This window comes from Salmo trutta, chromosome 37 (genome assembly GCF_901001165.1).
Source record: "Salmo trutta chromosome 37, fSalTru1.1, whole genome shotgun sequence".
Taxonomy (NCBI): Eukaryota; Metazoa; Chordata; class Actinopteri; order Salmoniformes; family Salmonidae; genus Salmo; species Salmo trutta.
The window spans coordinates 25,070,619-25,094,095 of record NC_042993.1 but is presented as its reverse complement, the minus strand read 5'-3'; the positions used below and the strand labels follow the sequence as shown (position 1 = coordinate 25,094,095).

Below are 23,477 nucleotides of genomic sequence, written 5' to 3'. Positions count from 1 at the left end.
TTGAAAATTCAGTCAAATATAAAGATTATACCCTTATCACACAGATTTATTCAAAGAGGGAAACAAGTCTGATTCACCAGGAGAAGAGTGAAAGCATTGGGCAAGAACACACCATGTGAAATGTAGTTACATTCGGTGTATTTCCTATTACTGCACAAAAAACACTTGATTTCGCTGTTTCCTAATCACAAACAATACTGTATAAAAACATAAAATAGGCACTACATACAACTATGACATGTCAATTAAAGACAATTTGCAGAACCTTTTCTGTGAACATTATATTCAGTGTGTATGTGTGAATGTGAGCATGTTCATGTCAGCCACTCCTCTATGCAGCCTCTGAACACCGTCTCATTCGAATGCCAATAGCCGTGCTTCACCCCTGAGAGCACATACACAGCCAGGTCTCCACGAGCATGCAGTGTCTTCAGCCCAAACGAATCCCTCCCGTACCACTATTCAAATGAGAGAGACAGAGAAGCACATAGTTATCCATCACATTAGGACATGAACATTATCAATGATGGTAGATGGTACCATTAAAGTAACTTACTTCCTGGTTCTTCATCTCAACAATGGTTTCGTTAATGTCATAAAATCCAAAGTGACTGATTGGAGAGAACAGACATGGTTAGTCCAATAGGTATAGAGTGTCACTAGTGTCGAGCCCACGTCTCAGAGATGCAACCAGTGTGTGTGTAAGAATGCAGGATATACAACAGAGCAATTCATTTAGTGTAAAATAATGGTGGTGATGGTGACCATGGATACCTGGACTCCCATGGTGTAATCACTCCATCATCTGGTCCTCCAATCAACACCAGCTTGTTGATTCGCAGGAAATTCTTCCTCCACTCTGATGATTAGAGAGCGATACATTTATTTGTTCTGAGAGTAACTATGTCTCTCCACATTTTATAGAATTTAAAACTACTTAGGACAACAGTGTCAGTAGGGCCAGACTGAATCTGCAGTTTTATCAAATATATATTGAGAGAAATAAATTTAAGCCAAAACATAATATGTTGCTACAAAATGTTTGCCCATTATGCAGACAAGACAGTGTGAAAGGAGAAGTAAGGAACTTCGCTGGAGATTTTGTCTGGCCCTTATCAGTTAATGGTACTAATCTAAATTTTCAGTTTTGGATACTGAGATATCTGCAGTAGGAATGAATTTCAGTACCGGTCATTTCCCTGTGTGGTCTCTCTCCATTCAGCAGGGCCAGATAATTGCTGCTCTTCAGGAAGCGTTCTCTTTGGTGTGGGTCTGGTAGGACAAAACATTTTGGTGCAAGCACAAAGGAACAGTTGTGAGCCTCCTTACTGTACTCAGATACACATTTACAAACGAATGTTCTGGTTCTCTATTTGTCCGACACTGAAGTTCCCCTTTAACTACTCATTTCTCTCTTACCATTCCAGAAGTTGCAGATGGACCATTTCTGTCCTACTGAAGAGTAACACACGTGAAAAACACGGGCCTTTAGATAGTGAGGAAAAAACATTTTCAGAATGTCTGTGTCTGTGGGAGAAGCACAACGAAAAGGCTAGTAAAATGTGTGGAGCATATGTGTTTCAAATTTACACACGGCTTGCAAAGTTTCACTTTTTATTTGAAATGTGAGACATTAATATAATTTGTTTTGCTTTGTTGTATGACAAAAAGCAAAACTTCATTGTGTTAGAAAGAGCTATACCTAGGCCTTGCCTGATAAAAAAAATTACTTAGGAGAAGAAAGTGACCATCACTGACCTCCATACTGGCCAGCCTGTGGTGATGAGAGGGAGATGAAGGACTGGACATTATGGTCAGGAAGTGTAGAAAGAAGTCCTCGACATATCAGACCACCTAAGAGTAGCAGGGGAAGACAGCATTAAGCGGAAAGAGCTATATCTCTATGTCTTGTTCCAAAAATGCTAAATAACTGAGATAGAGAGACCTTGTGAGAAGCAGATAAGATGGATGCCATTCTCTGCCTCCTGCATGATTGGATAGAGCAGCTCTTTGAAGCCCTGCACCTGCACCCACAGTGGCTTCAGGCTGGCCATGTTATCATACAGATCTATCACTGACACGTTGGTACCTGGATGGGCCTGTCAAAAGAATACATCAGCTTATATTGCAAGTTACAACAAAAAAACGATGTGCCTGAAACATGTTATCCTATCATATTATATAAAAATAACGAGAGTCGCACACTCCATATATAAACTCCCAGTAATTTATTGGCTATTTACCAACATATCAGCATCACTGTGCCTTCTTCAGGGTAATGCCATGATTACTTGAACCAGGTTATGTAGGCAACCAATGACAATAGTGAGGGGTGTGTCATAATGATTAAGTTAATTAGAATGAATTAGTCAAACTGTTAAAAAACGATCCTATCATATTATAACATACATTATAAACTGGGTGGGTCGAGCCCTGAATGCTGATTGGCTGAACGCTGTGGTATATCAGACCGTATACCACGGGTGTGAAAAAACATGTATTTTTACTGCCCTAATTATGTTGGTAACCAGTTTATAATAACAATAAGGCACTACGGGGTGTTTGTGGTATATTTCCAATACACCACGGCTAAGGGCTGTATCCAGGCCCTCCACATCGTGCATAAGAACACCCCTTAGCCGTGGTATATTGGCCATATACCACACCCCGCCCCCCAGGCATTATTGCTTAAATATACCACAGGTATGATGCAAAATTACTTCGTTACTGTTCCAATTACATTGGTAACCAGTTTATAATAACAATAAGGCACTACGGGGTGTTTGTGGTATATTGCCAATAAAGCACGGGTAAGGGCGGTATCCAGGCACTCCACATTACGTTGTTATGTATGATTTACATTTGTATCACAGGTGTTTAGTGGAATAGAATGTTATGTATGATATACATTTGTATCACAGGCGCACTAAAACAGGACCTTCTAAAATTCTCACTTCACCTGAAACTGAAGTGGATGCTTTTAATATTTCTATTCATTATTTATGAGTTACTAGGTGTAAAATATTTTGGTGGCCCAATAAACATATTTTATCACTCACACACTGTATAAAGTACTCTCACTTTCTTTTTCCCCCCACATAAGTATCCATGGAAACAGTTTCACATGAAGTGAGAATTTGATCAGATCCTGTTTTAGTGCACCTGTGATACAAATGTATATCATACGTAACATTCTATTCCTCTAAACACCTGTGATACAAATGTAAATCATACGTAACATTCTATTCCTCTAAACACCTGTGATACAAATGTATATCATACGTAACATTCTATTCCTCTAAACACCTGTGATACAAATGTAAACCATACGTAACATTCTATTCCTCTAAACAACTGTGATACAAATGTAAATCATACGTAACATTCTATTCCTCTAAACACCTGTGATACAAATGTAAATCATACGTAACATTCTATTCCTCTAAACACCTGTGATACAAATGTAAATCATACGTAACATTCTATTCCTCTAAACACCTGTGATACAAATGTAAATCATACGTAACATTCTATTCCTCTAAACACCTGTGATACAAATGTAAATCATACATAACATTCTATTCCTCTAAACACCTGTGGCCATTGTCCTGTTAAACATTCTCCAGAGAGAAAAAAGCAGATGTTCCAAGTCGTCCATCCATAATTTCCCCAATACCAAGAGCAAACACAACGTTTTCAGCCTGTAATATTGGCCCATCATATCATTATACTTAAGCAAATAAAGTCCGAGAGGGTGTGGTATATTGCCAATACATCATGGCTAAGGGCTGTTCTCATGAACAATGCAATGTGGAGTGCCTGGGTACAGCCCTTACCCATGGTTATTGGCAATATACCACAAACCCCTGAGGTGCCTTATTGATATTATAAACTGGTTATCAACGTAATTAGAACAGCAAACAAGTAATTTTGCATCATACCCGTGGTATATTTAAGCAATAAGGCTGGGGGCGGGGTGTGGTACAGTTTATGGCCAATATACCATGGCTCAGGGCTGTTCTTATGCACGACATAACACTGAATGCCTGGATACAGCCCTTAGCCGTGATGTATTGGCAATATACCACAAACACCCGAGGTCCCCTATTGTTATTATAAACTGGTTACCAACATAATTAAGGCAGTAAAAATACATGTTTTTTCATACCTGTGGTATACGTCTGATATACCACGGCTTTCAGCCAATCAGCATTCACTGCTCAAACCACACAGTTTTGAAGAATCTCAAATATAAAATATATTTTGATTTATTTAACACTTTTTTGGTTATTACATGATTCCAAATGTGTTATTTCATAGTTGTCTCCACTATTATTCTACAATGTAGAAAATAGTAAAAAAAATAAAGAAAAACCCTTGAATGAGAAGGTGTGTCCAAACTTTTGACTGGTACTGTACACCTCAATGATCTAATCAGTCTCAATTTTCATAATAATTGTTTTCTTTTCTGTTTAATAAGTATATAATTATGGTTAAATGTGTGTAGCCTCTTACAAACGTACCTCTTGTATCAAACGACTCATCATAAGGAACTGTTTAGGGCCGTCAAAGAGGCCGTGAACAATGATGACAGGTTTGTACCCAAGTGTGCCGGCCAGGTTAACTCCACATAAGAGCAGCAGAAGTCCATTGACATTGATGTTCAACGACGATCTCATTCTCAATTAAACCACCGATAAATAAAGTTTGGTTCCTTCAGCGTGCAGGATAGAACAATTGGTTGCATCACCCTAGCATAAATGAAAATTGACATTTAAGTTCCAGTTTACGATGGTTGCCTACTTTCATTATTACACCTCTGTTGTGCTGTTCGCGGAAGAAGAAGACACTCCTTCTTCCTCATTTATCATCTTAATTCAATGTCAGGCGCATGCTAGCCTCGCTTGACTTTGAGTGTTTGGTGCCATCAATTTAATTCACTATGATTCAATGGTCACTACACGCTCTTTAAGGGAGGTATACGCTTTTTGTGGATAAATTCCACTCACAAAAAGTCTTTAACCACTGAGTGTAATGCAACATGCCTCATAAACTTATGGTATTAACGACGACCGATGTGAGTTGCAGATCATTTGAGTAGCCATCATTTGGACAAACAAAACGCGCAGTGCACACTTGTTCTGATTGAGTTGTTCTGTACACCAGCCACCAGGGGGCAGAATCCGAACAGACACTTATTGAAATACGTTATTCCGCTTCCGGTTGTCGCACCATGGATGGAGTGGGCAGCTAGCAACAAGTTGTGGATAAGTTTTGCTTAACGAGTGTAATTGAAACTGACATGATTGTTATTAGGATTGACTTCGCTCGTTAGTTAAACGTCCACGTATTAGCCAGGCGTGAAGGAAATGAACTTTGCTAAGCTTGCTAGCTGCTGCATGTTGTGCTGTTTTCATCGATCACCCCTATGTTCATTGCGTGAAGGTTTCAAAACAAGGTAAGGTGGCTAGCTAGCTACCTATCAACGTAATGAATAGTTTTCTCTTCAGATCTTCAAAGAGCAAATAAAGGAGAGAAAGAAAAGCTAGAGGGCTTTCATTTCGATAGTTCCTACTTAAGATCATGCAGCGGATCTATTCCGTTTTATAATTAAGCAGTAAGGCAACTCCACATGAGGCTGTTCTCCTGCACGACGCAACGCGTCCCCATGGTGCCTTATTGCTATAAACTGGTTACCAACGTAATTAGAGTAGGTAAAATACATGTTTTGTCGTACCCGTGGTATATTGTCAAAAATATTTTTACTCATCTAATTACATTGTTAACCAGTTTATAATACCTTTAAGGCCCCTTGGTGGTTTGTCGTATATGGCCAATATACCATGGGTAAGGGCTGTATCCAGCCACTCCACGTTGCTTCGTGCCTAAGAACAGCCCGTAGTCATATACCACACCCCCTCCTGCCTTATTGCTTCGATATACCCTTGTGTGGCATATGAATCTTGCTGTGCTAGCCATTCCCTGCTACATCATCACCATTGCTACAGAAGTTCCCCATTCATATGACATTTTACATACCTAGCACAGGAGGTTGGTGGCACCTTAATTGAGGAGAACTGGCTCGTGGTAATGACTGGAGCGGGGTACGCAATTATTAGGAGCCATTTTCCCCTCAGCAGTCTCCAGTGATACCTAGTACTATACAACTCTCTGTCTACATCTACTGTATACCGTAGCTAACTGATTTTGTCTCCCAATTAGGCAAAATGGCAAACCTAGAACAATGGGTGAGCGACAGTCTGCACGACATCCTTGGCCTTAGTGACAGATATGTCGCCCAGTTCATGATCGGCTCCGCGCGTAAATCCTCGAGCTCTCAAGACTTTGTGACCCACCTCAAGTCGACGGGCACCATCGACATTAATCAGAGTGTGATCGCCTTTGCACAGGAACTGTATGAAAAGGTCAAACGATTTGCTTTCTTTGTGTTTTAACTGCGTGCTTGTTTATTATGTTGACCGTGGTTATTATGAGCATCTAGAAATGACTTTGATCTCTGTGATTCAGATTCCTCGTAAGCAAGTGGTTGAAAAGCCAGCCAGAGCGATAGAGCGACATGTCATGGAGATTGAGAGGAAGAATCGAACTTACACCCTACTGTCGGACAGCGAGAGTGACGGAGAGGCAGTGAGAGAGAGGGAGAAGGAGAAGAAGAAAAGTAAAGACAGAGGCGATAAGAGGAAGCACCTCAGGAAAAGGGAGGAGAGTCAATCATCTAGTGAAGAGGAGACCCCTAAAAGGTAATCAACCTGGGAATGGAGTTTCATGTTGCTTGCTTGTGACACGTTCTACCTGCTTTCCTCTCTTTTGTTGCTTTTTAGCTGAATGTTGACAGCTGTATTTGACTTGTATGGACTTCAGGGAGACAGGATGCAGCTTCTGGAGTCTATGGTCTCATTAACTGAATTGCAACCATAAATACATTACAACAATGAAGCCAGTTACCCGAGAATATTTTCATTGTTTTCATGCTGTGTAGTCTTCATTTTTCAGCTGCTACTCCTCCGTGGCTTCAATGCTTGCTTGAACAAGCCTCCACTTAGATTGTGTGATTTGAGTTTCTAAAAGGCCCTTTCTCAGCAGTAAGCTGGGCCATGGTGGCCAGAAGTCCAGTAAGAAGGATGAAGAGGAGGAGGAGGAGGAGTGGGAGAAGGAAGAGAGAGAACGCGTACTGGATCTGGAAGAGAGGGATGCCTTTGCCGAACGGATGAAACTGAAGGACAAAGACAAGACGAGGAACATCATGGAGAGAACGGACAAGAAGGTGGGATTGACTATCAGTGATGGAACCCAACCCAGTCCATTTGACTTACTAGTGTACTTGTAGGTGTGTTTTGATTTTTTTGGCTAAATGTTTTTCCATTACCTTTTCACCAGGGCTACGAGGAGGCTCAGAAAAGACTAAAGATGGCCGAGGAAGATCACAAGAAAATCGTGAGCACATTATTAAAATTCCCAGTAACTTATCGTATAATAGACTATCGTCTAGGTATAAAAAAAAAAAAACACAGTAGAAATAGAATTACTAGAACAGGGAGAGCCCCTCACTCATATGTCTATGGTCACCACCTATCTTATCCTCTTTTCTATAGCTTCCAGAGCTGCGGAAGGAGTCTCGCAGGAACTACCTGTCCAAGAGAGAGGCTGAGAAACTGGAGGACCTGGAGGCGGAGATAGCCGACGAGGAGTACCTGTTCTCCACGGACGCGCTGACGGAGAGGGAGCGGAAGGAGCTGGAGTACAAGCGCAACCTCAGAGACCTGGCCAAGGACTACAAGAAAGCCGGCGCCAAGGAGAAGGAGGAGAGGAAGAACAGATACTACATGCCGGAGGAGAAGAGGAGTAAAGTAAGGAGGAGATAGTTGGCTGGTAATGGTCCTGTCGTGGATAGCCAGTACTCTTGTTGAAATGGAGATATGTAAAACACTAGGATCCGGGGGTTGATTATATATATCTCGCTCACTCTATTTCCCTCTTCCTCTGTCCCTCCCTCTCTCCGCATCTCTCCAGGATATTCCTCAGAGGGACATGGAGCTGGAGTTGGAGATGCCCATGGAGGGTGGAGGAGAGCAGGGTCGCTGGGAGGAGGAGAGGTTGAAGACCGCCTCGCTCATCTTCGGGGCCAAGAAGGAGAGGGAGAAAGGGTTGAAGGCAGAAAGAGAGAAGTACCAGCTGATCCTGGAGGAGGACGAGATGATCAACTTTGTCAGCAGTGCCGTCATCATGAAGGGAACCCAGGATGAGAAGGTGGGTTGTTAAACGTTAAGCATTTATCTGTGATAGATTGCAAGGAATAAAGCTATAGTTATGGATATTAGTCGAACAAAATATTGTCATAATTCAAATTCAGAAAATATTTTACATTCCATACATAATCAACCAATGCACACCTGAGCTTCTGTAGCGTTTCTAACTGTGCCAAGGACACATTTCCATTTCACAATGAACAATACAGTGCAATTGTAATATTGTCTTCATCTCTGTATGCTGTGTGTTTCCAGGAGCAGGAGCAGGCAGCCCTGTCCCAGGCGGAGGTCCAGAAGCAGTCCATCCAGGAAGTGAGACGCAGCCTCCCCGTGTTCCCATACAGAGAGGACCTGCTCCTGGCCATCCAGCAGCACCAGATCCTGGTCATCGAGGGAGAGACGGGCTCCGGCAAGACCACCCAGATCCCCCAGTTCCTCATGGAGTCGGTGGGTACACATTATTCAAGGGCCACGTCCATAAACATTATTATGGGCACATATCAAAGAGGTTAGAGAAAAGCAGAGGACACATTTCCATTGGACATTTTGTGTACGTTTGACAAAGTCATCTTGAATCTTCAGTGTTTTGTCACTCTTTTCACTTAAACAAACAATTGTAGTCTTCCACACGGATCCATTTGTGGCATTATGCTTTTCTGTGCATGTTACCTTTGTTGACCTGTTGTCTGGGTTTACATCTCCTAGGGCTACAATGATGGAGGCATGAAGATTGGGTGTACCCAGCCTCGTAGAGTGGCAGCCATGTCCGTAGCGGCCAGGGTGGCACAAGAAGTGGGCGTCAAGCTGGGCAACGAGGTGAAAATGGCACAATCGCTCTCTTTCACTCCGATGAAGCATAAATAATTCTTACTGTATATGGTAGAAAACATAACATAAACTCACCTTATTTGTCCAACCACCCCTTTCTTCCTCAGGTAGGCTACAGTATCCGTTTTGAGGACTGTACGTCGGAGAGGACGGTACTCAAATACATGACTGACGGAATGCTGCTCAGAGAGTTCCTGACAGAGCCTGATCTGGCCAGCTACAGGTACCACTATATGTCCTGTCTGTCCTTATCTTTAGATATGTTTCCCATGTGTAGAGGTTTATGTTTAAAAGTGGTATATTATGTTTTAGAAAAATAAGAAATGAAATAATTCCCTGCCATGTTGTTTATGGTCAGTATGACAGTACAACAATAAATGATCAAAGATCCCTTCCTCTCTCTCAGTGTGGTCATCATTGATGAGGCCCACGAGCGGACACTGCACACAGACATCCTGTTTGGCCTGATCAAGGACATTGCCCGGTTCCGTCCGGACCTGAAGGTGCTGGTGGCCAGCGCCACCTTGGACACAGAGCGCTTCTCCTGCTTCTTCGACGACGCGCCGGTATTCAGAATCCCCGGCAGGAGGTTCCCTGTGGACATCTTCTACACGAAGGTACCTCCGCTGACCATCTGTATAGTGAAGTGGCCTCAGGACAAAAGATTGCATCCCCATTCTCCACCGTTCTCCCGAAGTGTGCACTTGCGCATTTCCCACAAGGGATTTAACATGAAAACTCCCTCCGGGCAATTTTTAAACCAATATAGAGCCTTTTAAATCTGCGACAGGAAGTAAGCAAGTGCACTCTTCGAGAGAAGGTGGAAGAAATGGAATGCAGCCATAGGCATAACTTTGAATGACTGTAAATACCTTTTAGAATGTGAATCATTTCACTTGTGAGAAGTGCTGGATGATACTAATGTAGGTCAAATATCTGTTCTTTTGTTGTACTCTTTGCTGTCTGGTATTGTTTACTATTTCCTTTCTCTCTCTCTCTCTCTCTCAGGCTCCTGAGGCAGACTACCTGGAGGCCTGTGTTGTGTCGGTGCTACAGATCCACGTCACACAGCCCCCCGGAGACTGTCTGGTCTTCCTCACTGGACAGGTCTGGCACACTCGCACCTTGACCCCTCACCTCAACGCTGACATTCACATTACATCAGCTGCTACATCATCTACCTCGGCTACTACATCACATTACATCTGCTCTCGCTCAACATCAGATCCTACATCAGTCACTACACATTAGCTAGGCCTGCTTCAAATCACACTGCATCTCGCAAATCACACTGCATCTCGCAAATCACACTGCATCTCGCAAATCACACTGCATCTCGCAAATCACACTGCATCTCGTAAATCACACTACATCAGCAACCATCTAAAGTCTATTTATTCTGTATGTGGCTCTTTAATGTGTAGGGTGCCGTCTTTCGGGTGGGATGTTAAACGGTCATACTGACTCTCAGTAGGGGTGTTAACCCCGGTGTCCTGGCTAAATCTGGCCCTCATACCATCATGGCCACCTAATCATCCCCAGCTTCCAATTGGCTCATTCATCTCTCCTCCCCTGTAACTATTCCCCAGGTCGTTCCTGTAAATGAGAACGTGTTCTCAGTCAACTTACCAGGTCAAATAAATAAATTACACATATATTTCTGCCAAGGTGTCTGTCCTTACCGCTCTCCCGTCTCTCTCTATTTCCACAGGAGGAGATTGAGACTTGCTGTGAGCTGCTGCAGGAGAGATGCAGGCGTTTGGGTTCTAAGATATCGGAGCTTCTGGTGCTTCCCATCTACGCCAACCTACCTTCAGACATGCAGGCCAAGATCTTCAGCCCCACACCCCCTGGCTCACGCAAGGTGAGAGTTTCTCTTCTGTCCATTTAAACTTGGGCCACTAGGGGGGTGCTCAAGGACCACTTTGGAAATATGTTTTATCCTCTGTGATCAAATAATGTTAAAAAAATATGTATGCATTATTTTCTTTACCCAAAGGGAAATCCAACCCAACCTAGGTTATTGTAGATTTCACGCTGCACTTATGTCAATGTAGTAGATTCTATTCTACTATGTCATTTGCCGCATTTTACGCTAATGGCGCCAAAGGAGATGGCCACCGTTTTATGATCCTCTTACCAATTGTGCTATTGTGTGTGTTTTTTCGCATTATTAGTAACTTATTTTATACGTAATGTTTCTGCCACCGTGTCTTATGACCGAAAGGAGCTTCTCGATATCAGGGCAGCGATTACTCACCCCGTACTGGAGGAATTCTTCTTCAACGAGTCGGACAGGAAGGATTTACTACAGACACCCGACAAGGCCCTCATCCCCGTCATTCGCAGGAGCGAAAAGACGGAGATATCATGGATGGCGGTCCGTCGCCTTTACCGTCGGTCCTATTAGACAACGTACAATCAATCGATTAATAAAATAGACGAACTACGAGCACTTATATCCTACCAACGAGACATTAAAAACTCTAATATCTTATCTTTCACCGAGTCGTGGCTGAACAACAACATGATTAACACAGCTGGCGGGTTTTAAGCTTTTTCAGCAGAATAGAACAGCGGTGGTAAGACGAGGAGCGGCGGCCTATGTATATTTGTAAACAACAGCTGGTGCATGAAATCTAAGGAAGTCTCGAGGTTTTGCTCGCCTGAGGTAGAGTATCTCATGATAAGCTATAGACCACACTATTTACCAAGAGAGTTTACATCTATAGTTTTTGTAGCTGTCAATATACCACCGCAGACCGATGCTGGCACTAAGACCGGACTCGATGAGCTGTATACGGCCATAAGCAAACAGGAAAACGCATATCCAGAGGCGGCGCTCCTAGTGGCCGGGGACTTTAATGCAGGGAAACTGAAATCAGTTTGACCTAATTTCTATCAGCTTGTTAAATGTGCAACCAGAGGGGAAAAAAAGTCCAGACCACCTTTACTTTACACACAGAGATGCGTACAAAGCTCTCACTCGCCCTCCATTTGGCAAATCTGACCATGATTCTATCTTCCTGATTCCTACTTACAAGCAAAAACTAAAGCAGGAAGTTCCAGTGACTCGGTCTATAAAAAAGTGGTCAGATGAAGCAGAGACTAAACTACAGGACTGTTTTGCTAGCACAGACTGGAATATGTTCCGGGATTCTTCCGATGGCATTGAGGTACACCACATCAGTCACTGGCTTCATCAATAAGTGTATCGATGACGTCCTCCCCACAGTGACCGTACGTACATACCAGAATCCATGGATTGCAGGCAACATCCGCACTGAGCAAAAGGGTAGAGCTGCCGCTTTCAGGAAGCTTATAAGAAATCCCGCTATGACCTCCGACGAACCATCAAACAGGCAAAGCGTCAATACAGGACTAAGATTGTAATGCTCCGGCGCATGTTGTATGTGGCAGGGCTTGCAAACTATTAGACTACAAAGGGAAGCAGAGCCACGAGATGCCCAGTGACACAAACCTACCAGACAAGCTAAATTACTTCTATGCTCGCTTCAAGGCAAGTAACACTGAAACATGCATAAGAGCAAGAGCTGTTCTGGACGACTGTGTGATCACGCTCTCCGTAGCCGATGTAAGACCTTTAAACAGGTCAACATTCACAAGGCCCCAGGGCCAGACAGGTTACCTGGACGTGTACTCCGAGCATGCGCTGACCAACTGGCAAGTGTCTTCACTGACATTTTCAACCTGTCCCTGTCCGAGTCTGTAATACCAACATGTTTTAGGCAGACCACCATAGTCCCTGTGACCAAGAACACTAAGGTAACCTGGCTAAATGACTACTGACCCATAGCACTCACATCTGTAGCCATGAAGTGCTTTGAAAGGCTGGCCATTGCTCACATCAACACCATTATCCCAGAAACACTAGACCCGCTCCAATTTGCATACTGCCCCAACAGATCCACAGATGATGCAATCTCTACTGCACTCCAGACTGCCCTTTCCCACCTGGACAAAAGGAACACCTATGTGAGAATTCTATTCATTGACTAGAGCTCAGCGATCAACACCATAGTGCCCTCAAAGCTCATCAATAAGCTAAGGACCCTGGGACTAAACACCTCCCTCTACAACTGGATCCTGGACTTCCTGAAGGGCCGTCCCCCTGGTGGTAAGGGTAGGTAACAACACATCCACCACGCTGATCCTCAACACTGGGGCCCCTCAGGTGCGTGCTCACTCCCCCCTGTACTCCCTGTTCACTCATGACTGCATGGCCAGGTAAGACTCCAACAAGTTTATCGATGACACAACAGTGGTAGGCCTGATCATGGACAACGATGAGACAGCCTATAGGGATGAGGTCAGAGACCTGGCCGTGTGGTGCCAGGACAACAACCGCTCCCTCAACGTGATCAAGACAAAGGAGATGATTGTGGACTACAGGAAAGGGAGGACCAAGCACGCCCCCATTCTCATCGACGGGGCTGCAGTGGAGCAGGTTGAGAGCTTCAAATTACTTGGTGTCCACATCACCAACAAACTATCATGGTCCAAGCACACTAAGACTGTTGTGAAGAGGCCACGACAAAGGCTATTCCCCCTCAGAAGACTGAAAAGATTTGGCATGGGTCCTTAGATCCTCAAAAGGTTCTACCGGCGCACCATCGAGAGCATCCTGACTGGTTGGGTCACTGCCTGGTATGGCAACTGTTCGGCCTCCGACTGCAAAGCACTACAGAGGGTAGTGCGTATGGCCCAGTACATCACTGGGGCCAAGATTCCTGCCATCCAGGACCTCTATACCAGGCAGTGTCAGAGGAAGGCCCTAAAAATTGTCAGACTCCAGCCACCCTAGTCATATACTGTTCTCTCTGCTACCACACAGCAAGCGGTACCGGAGTGCCAAGTCGAGGTCCAAAAGGCTTCTTAACAGCTTCTACCTCCAAGCCATAAGACTCCTGAACAGCTAATCAAAGGGCTACCCAGACCCCTCTTTTATGCTGCTGCTACTCTGTTTAAAGTCTATGCAAAGTGACTTTAACTCTACCTACATGTACATATTACCTGAATTACCTCGACTAACCGGTGCCCCTGCACATTGACTCTGTACCGGCACCCCCTGTATATAGCCTTGCTTGTTATTTTACTGCTGCGGTTTAATTATTTGTTTTATTTTCTATTTTCTACTGATCTATTTTTTTACTTTAAAAAAAATGTTTTGAAGCATTCTTGGTTAAAGGCTTGTAAGTAAGCATTTCACGGTAAGGTGTACACCTGTTGTATTCGGCGCATGTGACAAATAACATTTGATTTGACCAATAAGACCACATTCTTCAGATTCCTACCTCCATGTTTCTCATTCTCTTGTGGTGTTGTGTACGAACACATTATCTGATGTACAAAGGTTCCTCCCTCTGCGTGTCCTTAGGTGGTGGTGGCCACTAACATTGCAGAGACCTCTCTAACCATCGATGGGATCATATACGTCATAGATCCAGGCTTCTGCAAGCAGAAGAGCTATAACGCTCGCACTGGGATGGAGTCTCTGATTGTCACGCCTTGCTCACGGGTAACACGCTAGCTTTGGATTTCAAATGAGACATTTTGTTGTCATTGTCAGAGAAAGTGTTGTTGTACTGTAGTTGTGGAAGATGCCTCTTGCCAGTATTTCAAACACCTGTTTCTTTGACTGTCTTTTTTGTAGATTTTTGTTTTTAGTTCTCTGGACAACATTCTGACCGTTTGCTGACTCCATCTGTGTTTTTATCCACCACAGGCCTCAGCCAATCAGCGAGCAGGTCGTGCAGGCAGAGTGGCGGCTGGGAAGTGTTTCCGTCTCTACACTGCGTGGGCGTTTAAACACGAGATGGAGGAGTCCACCGTGCCTGAGATCCAGCGAACTAACCTGGGCAACGTGGTGCTACTGCTCAAGAGCTTGGGTATGGAACAAACGCTTTATAAGTCATGTCACAGTGCTGAATCAGAAAACACGTTTTAAAAAGCACAGGAGTCCTCTTGAAGTAATCCACTGAAGTATAGTCTGTAGTTCACTATTATGAGTTTGACTTACTTGACTTAGTGGACCAAAGGGCCTCCATTATGATTCTCAAACCCACGTGTCGATTTGTTTTACTTTGTAGTGGCATATATATTTTTTTCCCCGACAGGAATTAATGACCTCATCCACTTTGACTTCATGGACCCGCCGCCTCACGAGACCCTGGTGCTAGCTCTGGAGCAGCTGTACGCCCTGGGTGCACTCAACCACCTCGGAGAGCTCACCAAGGTAACGAACGCCTGACTGTCTATCAAAACAACTGCACCATTCCAATACTTTTCAATCGCATTGGCACCGTTCCCTCCTCCCTTGTTAAATCAGTTGAATAAGAAAAAGGCTTCTACGGCTATCCCATCTCAATTTATTGTTGGAAATAAGACCTGTAGTGATCCTGGTGTTATCTCATGTGAATCGAATAACTTTTTTGCGAATGTGGGTTCCTCTCTGTCAACGAAAATCCAAAACATTTATGGAAGTCCCTTGGCTTACATTAAGGGACATTTTCCTTTCTCTGATTTAGTTTGATCCTCCTAATGTCATGGAGGTGATTGGTAACTTAAAGAAATCAGCAAGTCATGATGAGGTGCCTTTTTGGTGAAATCGTTGTCTTCCTCCATTATTGAGCCTCTAACGTAAATCTTCACCAAATCAATGCAAACTGGTGTTGTTCCTAAAGATTTGAAAATTGCCAAAGTTATCCCCCTCTATATATCTGGGGATCCAAGATCTTTTACAAATTATTGCACAGTATCTGTACTACTGTGTTTTTCTAAAATCCTAGAGATACTGTTGTATAAAAGAATGTTGAAACATTTAAACCAACACTATTCTATATGACCACCAAAAATGTTTTTTGTAAAAACTAATCCACAGATTTGGCTCTTACAACTTGTGGATAAACTCTTTACAGCCCTGGACAACAATGAATACGCTCTTGGCATCTTTCTAGATTTATCTAAAGTGTTTGACAGGGTTGATCATGAAATATTACTTGCTAAATTGCATTATTACGGTTTTCGTGATTATACATTATACGTGGCTATATAGTTACGTTTATGATAGAGAACTGTTCCATACCCAAGCTCTTGAGCAGTAGCACCACGTTGCCCAGGTTAGTTCTCTGGATCTCGGGCACGGTGGACTCCTCCATCTCGTGTTTAAACGCCCACAAACCATATCTGCCAGGGTCAAGATATCCTGTGGCATTCCACAGGGTTCGATCCTTGGACCTTTGTTATTACTAATCTATATCAATGACCTTGCTGCTGTGTCTTCTACCATACTTCCCATTCTTTTTGCTGAGGATACCAACTTGATTTTATCACACGAGAATTTCGATTCACTAGTCAACGAAGCCAACTCAGGCATGGGAAAGTTTTCTGAATTTCCAGATAAACAAATTATCTTTTAAATGTAATCAAAAATCTTTTTAAATGTAATCAAAAATCTAACTTCGTTGTATTTACTGGTAAGAATCAGATATATTTTTAAACGAGCCAGAATCTCAATTGGTGGAAATGAAATGGACCAGGTTTAATCTACTATATTCCTAGGTGTTCTAGTTGATGAAAAGTTGTCCTGGGAAAATCATATTCACTTTGTGTGCAGCAAAGTGTTGAAGTCCTTTGGTATCATCAGAAAGATTAGTGTTTTGGGTCATCAGGCTTGCTTCCTGACACTATACTACAGCTTAATTTACCCATATATTATTTCCTGCAATATTGTCTGGGCCAGTACATATGCTTCCTTCCTACTCAAATGACTCATCACACAAAATAAACATACAAGACTAGCCATCTCCTCTAACTACTTGGCTCCAGCTGTTTAAGAAACTCAATATATTGTCTATCTACAACATTAATATACTCAAATTATGCACCTTCATCTACAAATACACATGCCTCCCAGACAATCTACCTAAACCCTTCAATGGTTAATTCAGGTTAATTCCCAAATCCATGCATACACAAGACACCTTTACCCTCCCCACTGCCGCACCTCACATAGTCTCTAGCAGATAGAGGTTTCGTACTCTGGAATTCCTATCTTCACATTGCCAAAACATCATCATCCCTCAATAACTTCAAGCGTAGGTTAGGGGTCAGCCCGATGAACCAAACTACCTCCATGTAGCCTCTCTCTCTCTCTCTCACTCACTCACTCACTCACTCACTCACTCACTCACTCACTCACTCACTCACTCTCACACTCTCACACTCTCACACTCTCACACACACAATCAAACATGTTTTTTCTTGTATACTCTCTCTCTCACTCTCACACTCCCACACACAATTAAACATGTTTTTTCTTGTATACTAAGTATGTCATGTACAGTTATAATTAGTATGCTTTGTTTAACTGATTGAACAAACTTTTTTTTTGTACTTATTTGTGTATTTAATTTTTTTAGCGTTTTTGTTTTTATCTGTACTGTTTTGTCTTTCCCTTTATTCTTTGGTGAGAATAAATCAAACCTAAAAAGTGCAAATGACCTTTGGGAATGAAGGGAGGATATATAATAGGGCAAATCGATTCCATCACCATTAGGCAGGTGAATGGACCTTCTAATACCTTAGAAAGGTGACTATTTGATGTGAAAGGTCATGTTATATGTGTTGTTCCAGTTGGGCCGCAGGATGGCTGAGCTGCCGGTGGACCCTATGCTGAGCAAGATGATCCTGGCCTCAGAACAGTGAGTCTCTATGGCAATCCTGGCCTCAGAACAGTTTCCCAAACTCTATGGCAATCCTGGCACTGGCCTGGAATGAATGTACTATTTATATTATTATTCTGTTACCTTGCTCATCATTTCTCTTTCTCTCTTTTTTTTTTATTGCCAATTATTCAACAGGACATGAAACGCCTTCATGTATTTCACTACATTTCCCCATCTTCCTCTGTCTCTCCAGGTATAAGTGTTCTGAGGAGGTGTTGACCATCGCGGCCATGCTGTCTGTGAACAACTCCATCTTCTACCGGCCCAAAGACAAGGTGGTTCACGCCGACAACGCCAGGCAGAACTTTGTGGTGCCCGGAGGAGACCATATGGTGCTGCTCAACGTCTACACACAGGTCAGGAGGATTGGGTTTGATAGTTAAGATAAAGATGTGATACTACCCCACTTTGTTTCCACTTGTCTCATATAAGGTAGCAGTTCTGGGTCATATTCATTTGGCACCAACTGTGAAAAAAAACAACCAAACATGGAGGTTCTATCTGAACTTCATCTTCATTTTTGTGTTGCAAACCATTTAGCCATGGTAATGCCCTAATGCAGGGGAAGGCAACTATGTTCAGCAGCGGGCTGATTTTTGTCGGAGCGGATGGTCTGGGTGCCGGAACATAATTATAATTATTTGTACACTGCAAATTGAACACAAGCCCAAAAAGAGGTTGGTTTTGAAAATAATAATAATTTAATTCCTTGAGGCATGATCACGTCTCCTTTTTAAAAATTATTCGTGGGGATACTTTGGAACAGACTTTCTATATTTAACTTATTTTATTTATTTATTTTTTGAATCCCTGGTGATTTTAGTATTTTTTTGGACCAAAAACTAAAATCCCCCCAAAAACGTTAAATATTTGTGGGGCCGAACCCCCCCCCCCCCCCCCCCCAATGAATAAGACCCTGTTTTGTCCTGATTTGGAGCAAAATTCAAAGTTCTATGTGAGGGTTTCCCAGTCCTTGGGACCCTAAGCTGTTTGCCCAAGCACTACACAGCTGATTCAAATAATCAAGCAATCATCAAGCTTTGATCATTTGAATCAGCTGTGTAGCGTTAGGGCAAAAAACTAAACGTGCACCTCTTGGGATCCCCAGGACAGAGTTTGGGAAATGCTGTTCTATGTTTTGTTTTCAGTCTGTGATATTGACTGCATCATTTGTCCCTCAGTGGCTGGAGAGTGGCTACTCCACCCAGTGGTGCTACGAGAACTTCATCCAGTTCCGCTCCATGAAGCGGGCGCGGGATGTCAGGGAGCAGCTGGAGGGCCTGATGGACAGGATCGAGGTGGAGGTGTGCAGCTCAGGCGGAGACATTGTGCCCATCCGCAAGGTCAGTGTGACTGTGAACGCACCCTAACCTCATGACCATGAACACACCTTAAAACCGCTTAACCATGAACATACCTTTAAAACAGCTTGACCATGAACTCACAATAAAACCGTTTCTTCTAGTTAACCATGTATTTTTTTAAAAACACCCTCCCAGAGTGTAGACCAGTGTTTCCCATTCCCAGTCCTCAGATACCCCCAAACAGCACAGCTGATTCAACTTGTCATCTAAAGGTCAAGCCCTCCATGTTGAATCAGGTGTTTTTATCTGGGGCTACAACTAGAAGTGTGCTGTTGGGGGTACCGGAGGACTGGGAAACACTGACCTAGACCACTTTGTTCCACTTCTAATTTGCTGTGTGAACACTTACCTGACACCAAGCTCTTTGTTACATGTGTAGTCAATGTGTGAATATGCTTCACACTACATCTGTGTGCCTGGCCCTTTAAGCCACTGACTGTGCAGATTTAGAAAGTACTGCGCTGGAAATGGAGATATAAGCCTATCACTTCACACCAGATCTGAGGGACTGAATGGACCCCTTTTTCTAGGAGATGGGATTAGTTTTTGTCTGCTCATGAAAACAGTTAAATCATGTTAAGCCGGCCACTCCGTTGGAGAGGCAGGTTGAGTTCACTTAATATGCATCTGAATGGACGCTCCGTGCTTTCCCAATTCCCAACTTCATCATCATCACACTCCATTCCTCAGTAAAACTGAAACACAAGGACTCCCCAAAAGGCAGTCTGTGGGTGTTTTTATTTGGCCCCCCAAGTAAGAAAAAATATACAATCGGCTCAAAGTGATTTTAATTTAGGACATCTCTTCCCAAGTATTCCCACACATAAATAGAGAAGCATATGTGATCGTATGAAATCAAGGTTCGAAAGGAATCTGTTTTTGTCTAAAACTGTATCCGTTTGGGATTTATGCGGTCAATTTTCACCATCTCAGTAACAACGTTATCATTCATACTCTCTCACAGCGTGCACACATACAATCACTCATACAGCCTCTCTTTGTCTCTCTCTCTCACTGATACTTCATTTAAAAATGTAGTTTGACCTCAAATGGACAACCATGTAAAATAAAGGTTAAATAAAAAATGTTCTCTCCCTCTCTCAGGCAGTGACGGCGGGGTATTTCTACCACACGGCGCGGCTTAGCAAGGGGGGCTTCAAGACGGTGAAGCACCAGCAGACAGTCTACGTCCACCCCAACAGCTCCCTGTTCGAGGAGCAGCCCCGTTGGCTCATCTACCACGAGCTGGTCTTCACCACCAAGGAGTTCATGAGACAGGTCTGGCATCAGTACTAGTAGGCTTGTGGTCATGTTTGTGTGTATGTTTCTCCGTGTGAGGCAGATCTGGAAGCAATCCACCACCGTGAAGGGCAAAGTAAAACTTTAGGGGAGAGTTGTTGCTGTCTTGTTGTAATATCAAGTGACTCCAGGTAGCATTGTCTTTGTATACAGTATTATATACAGTACCTTCAGAAAGTATTCAGACCCCTTGACTTTTCCACATTTTGTTACGTTACAGCCTTATTCTAAAATTGATTAAATAAATACAAATGCTCAGAAATCTACACACAATAACCCATAATGACAAAGTGAAACAGGTTGTTAGGCACTTTTGCAAATATATAAAAAATAAACAACAGAAATGTGTTATTTACATAAGTATTCAGACCCTTTGCTATGAGACTCGAAATTGAGATCGGATCATCCTGTTTCCATTGATCATCCTTGAGATGTTTCTACAACTTGATTGGAGTCCACCTGTGGTAAATTAAATTGATTGGACAGGATTTGAAAAGGCACACACTGGTCTATATAAGGTCCTACAGTTGACAGTGCATGTCAGAGCAAAAACCAAGCCATGAGGTCGAACGAACAAGGCACACCTGTTAATTTAAATGCATTCCAGGTGACTACCTCATGAAGCTGGTTGAAAGAATGCCAAGACTGTGCAAAGCTGTCATCAAGGCAAAGGGTGGTTACTTTGAAGAATCTCAAATATTAAATATATTTAATTTGTTTAACACTTTTTTTGGTTACTACATGATTCCATGTGTTATTTCATAGTTGTGATGTCTTCACTATTATTCTACAATGTAGAAAATAGTAAAAGTAAAGAAAAACCCTGGAATGAGTAGGTGTGTCCACACTTTTGACTGGTACTGTATATTAGCAAACATTTCTAAACTTAGTTTTGCTTTATCATTATGGGGTATTGGGTGTAGATTGAGGGGGAAAATATGTATTTATTTAATCGGTTTTAGAATAAGGCTGCAACGTAACCTAATGTGGAAAAAGTCAAGGCGTCTGAATACTTTCCGAATGCACTGTACATACTGTATGTTGAGATTTAAGCTGCATGGGACAGAATGAATACAATTTTAAGTGGATGGAAGGTGCTGTTATTCTTACATTACTTTGAATTCATGTAAATATATTTTCCCCCTTTTTATTTTAACCTCTTTCTCTGCCTCAAGGTGATTGAGATAGACAGCAGCTGGCTGCTGGAGGTGGCTCCCCACTACTACAAGAACAAGGAGCTGGAGGACAGCAGCAGTAAGAAGATGCCTCGCAAACAGGGCAAGGCCAAGGAAGAGCTGGGCTAAGGACAGGAACTAGAAAAGACAGACTGTCTCCCCTCAGAGATAGACAGCCAAGCAGGGCTGCCATAAGGAACTGGGATTTTTTTTTTTTTACTTTGGGGCCCTTGAGCCATTAAAAAATAAAAATAAACTGGATAAACATTCGTATGGTTATGGGCTTATTTATCATAAACCACCTATTGGAGCTAGATGAGCTTGATGATAAGGAAATGTTATGCACTTGGACTGTCAGAGTTTTCTGTGTCTGGTATGATGCAGGGTCCGCGGTGAAGTTTCCCCTAAGTACAGATCTCGGATCCGCTTCCCCTCCCCATGTCCTAACCATTAGGGCTGAAATGCAAAACTGACCCAATATCAGCGTATAGGGGTAACTTCACCCTACTCCATGATGCAGAAACAGCAGCAAGACAGATCAAAACAAATGACTACTCCAAATGACAGGGCTACTGCTTTGTGCGTAATGGCCTATGACTACCAGAGAGTTTGCCTATTTACTTTCCATAAATAGTTAACTTTTGTTGCCCAATGTCTGGGTATTGGGGTTGTAAATGTCTTTTCTTGTCCCAATTACACCTACCAGACTGAAAGCCAACAGTGCTGTGTTTGTTTTGACTTCAGTGTTGTTCCTCTTTTCTTTTCCTATTGGAATAAACTTTTTACAGGCCCTTGCTTTGTCCTGTGACTAGCTTAGGCGATAAGTGCTTGTTTTTGTTAACATGGGAGTGTCTGACCGTTTACATAGTTGCTAACAAGAACATTTGTCAATGCCTGTCCCCATTATTCATTAACCGTATGATAGGCCATACAGAATTAGCTACTTCTTCCAGTCTTTAATTTACTTGTATGAGGAAGTTCAGAGTATCAGGGCTATCTTTAGGTTGCTGCTTTGCCTGTTTGAATGGCACAGGATAATGTTTTTCTACCAGTAACGTGTACATCCTGGGATCACGGTTTGTTAGTTGAAGGATGTTTTTTGTGTTACGATTTTTTGGGGGATCAGCCAATGAAGCGTGATGGGATTTTAGGATTATGTGCACATTAGTTTGACTGAAGTGGCTTCGAATGTTTTCAACTGAATGAAATTATTTACAACAGTAACATTCTGGCTGATGTGCATTGGACTTTTTAAACGTAATGACATAGAAACCGCAGAAGATTCCTCTGCTGTAGTTAGTGGGTTGTTTGTATTTTTCTGTGAGGTTTGCTAAATGAAATGAGAAATCAGGATTACATGCACTTCTATGGCTGATTTTTCAACCCTTTAAACATTAGTTTACCTAAAAGGGCTGAGTGAATGGAGTTATTTACACATTTTGCACAATGGTGTTGCTGAATCATTGCAGATAGCCATGAGTGCTTTTGGGTGAATCCTGTTTATCTTGTCATTATGGTAAACCTGCATGTGAAGCTTTAGTTTAATGCCAGAAAAACACTAGGTATGACACATAAGCATCATGACATGAGTTGCAGTGCATTGGACAGGTCGGTGCTCTGCTTCAAGAGCCTTGTGGAGTTTTCCATGCAGCCGATCACTTCCCTGTCCAACAGCAGACAAGGAAACAAACACATTCCACATTCTAGTCTGTTGAATGTCAAACATTAATTTGGAATGTGGAATGTCAAGTTAGATGATAGACAACTGTAGTGGCCATTAGAAATAAATGAGCATTA

General features: G+C 42.7%; 2 protein-coding genes across 5 annotated transcripts; one reads left to right on the top strand and one right to left on the bottom strand.

Annotated features, from left to right (window-relative positions):
• Nucleotides 1-19: 19 nt before the first annotated feature.
• On the bottom strand, nucleotides 20-5,140 carry LOC115177033 (lysosomal thioesterase PPT2-A). 2 transcript variants are annotated; one of them, XM_029737484.1, is made up of 8 exons: nucleotides 4,524-5,140; nucleotides 1,946-2,099; nucleotides 1,759-1,854; nucleotides 1,420-1,455; nucleotides 1,189-1,272; nucleotides 775-859; nucleotides 557-611; nucleotides 20-458 (listed from the first exon to the last, which is right to left on the bottom strand). In XM_029737484.1, exons 1-8 carry the CDS (start codon nucleotides 4,677-4,679, stop codon nucleotides 315-317), a joined length of 810 nt encoding a protein of 269 aa, XP_029593344.1. In that variant the 5' UTR covers nucleotides 4,680-5,140; the 3' UTR covers nucleotides 20-314. The 2 variants fall into 2 exon arrangements, with proteins under 2 accessions (XP_029593344.1, XP_029593343.1); XM_029737483.1 differs by having other exon boundaries at nucleotides 1,420-1,527; nucleotides 4,524-4,931.
• A 97-nt stretch (nucleotides 5,141-5,237) lies between these two features.
• Nucleotides 5,238-22,904, top strand: LOC115177028 (pre-mRNA-splicing factor ATP-dependent RNA helicase DHX16). Of its 3 annotated transcripts, none has more exons than XM_029737475.1 (21): nucleotides 5,239-5,458; nucleotides 6,223-6,425; nucleotides 6,529-6,761; nucleotides 7,105-7,285; nucleotides 7,399-7,455; nucleotides 7,614-7,868; nucleotides 8,032-8,268; nucleotides 8,523-8,714; nucleotides 8,973-9,083; nucleotides 9,203-9,318; nucleotides 9,502-9,712; nucleotides 10,104-10,202; nucleotides 10,807-10,959; nucleotides 14,494-14,634; nucleotides 14,842-15,004; nucleotides 15,233-15,351; nucleotides 17,751-17,818; nucleotides 18,036-18,198; nucleotides 19,024-19,185; nucleotides 20,311-20,484; nucleotides 21,681-22,904. In XM_029737475.1, exons 2-21 carry the CDS (start codon nucleotides 6,228-6,230, stop codon nucleotides 21,807-21,809), a joined length of 3,162 nt encoding a protein of 1,053 aa, XP_029593335.1. In that variant the 5' UTR covers nucleotides 5,239-5,458; nucleotides 6,223-6,227; the 3' UTR covers nucleotides 21,810-22,904. The 3 variants fall into 3 exon arrangements, with proteins under 3 accessions (XP_029593336.1, XP_029593335.1, XP_029593334.1); XM_029737474.1 differs by having other exon boundaries at nucleotides 7,102-7,285; XM_029737476.1 differs by lacking the exons at nucleotides 19,024-19,185; nucleotides 20,311-20,484; nucleotides 21,681-22,904 and having other exon boundaries at nucleotides 5,238-5,458; nucleotides 7,102-7,285; nucleotides 17,751-17,851; nucleotides 18,036-18,169.
• Nucleotides 22,905-23,477: the final 573 nt, after the last annotated feature.

Excerpts from the sequence above, each read along its gene's own strand:
- LOC115177033 (XM_029737483.1), bottom strand. The coding sequence starts at position 4,679 with ATGAGATCGTCGTTGAACATCAATGTCAATGGACTTCTGCTGCTCTTA. Across the intron at positions 1,528-1,758 it reads ACAGGCTGGCCAGTATGGAG|ACACAGACATTCTGAAAATG; the intron begins GTCAGTGATGGT and ends CTTCTCCCACAG. Across the intron at positions 1,273-1,419 it reads CATCTGCAACTTCTGGAATG|ACCCACACCAAAGAGAACGC; the intron begins GTAAGAGAGAAA and ends TTGTCCTACCAG.
- LOC115177028 (XM_029737474.1), top strand. The coding sequence starts at position 6,228 with ATGGCAAACCTAGAACAATGGGTGAGCGACAGTCTGCACGACATCCTT. Across the intron at positions 9,319-9,501 it reads CCTGATCTGGCCAGCTACAG|TGTGGTCATCATTGATGAGG; the intron begins GTACCACTATAT and ends CCTCTCTCTCAG. Across the intron at positions 10,960-14,493 it reads CACCCCCTGGCTCACGCAAG|GTGGTGGTGGCCACTAACAT; the intron begins GTGAGAGTTTCT and ends GCGTGTCCTTAG.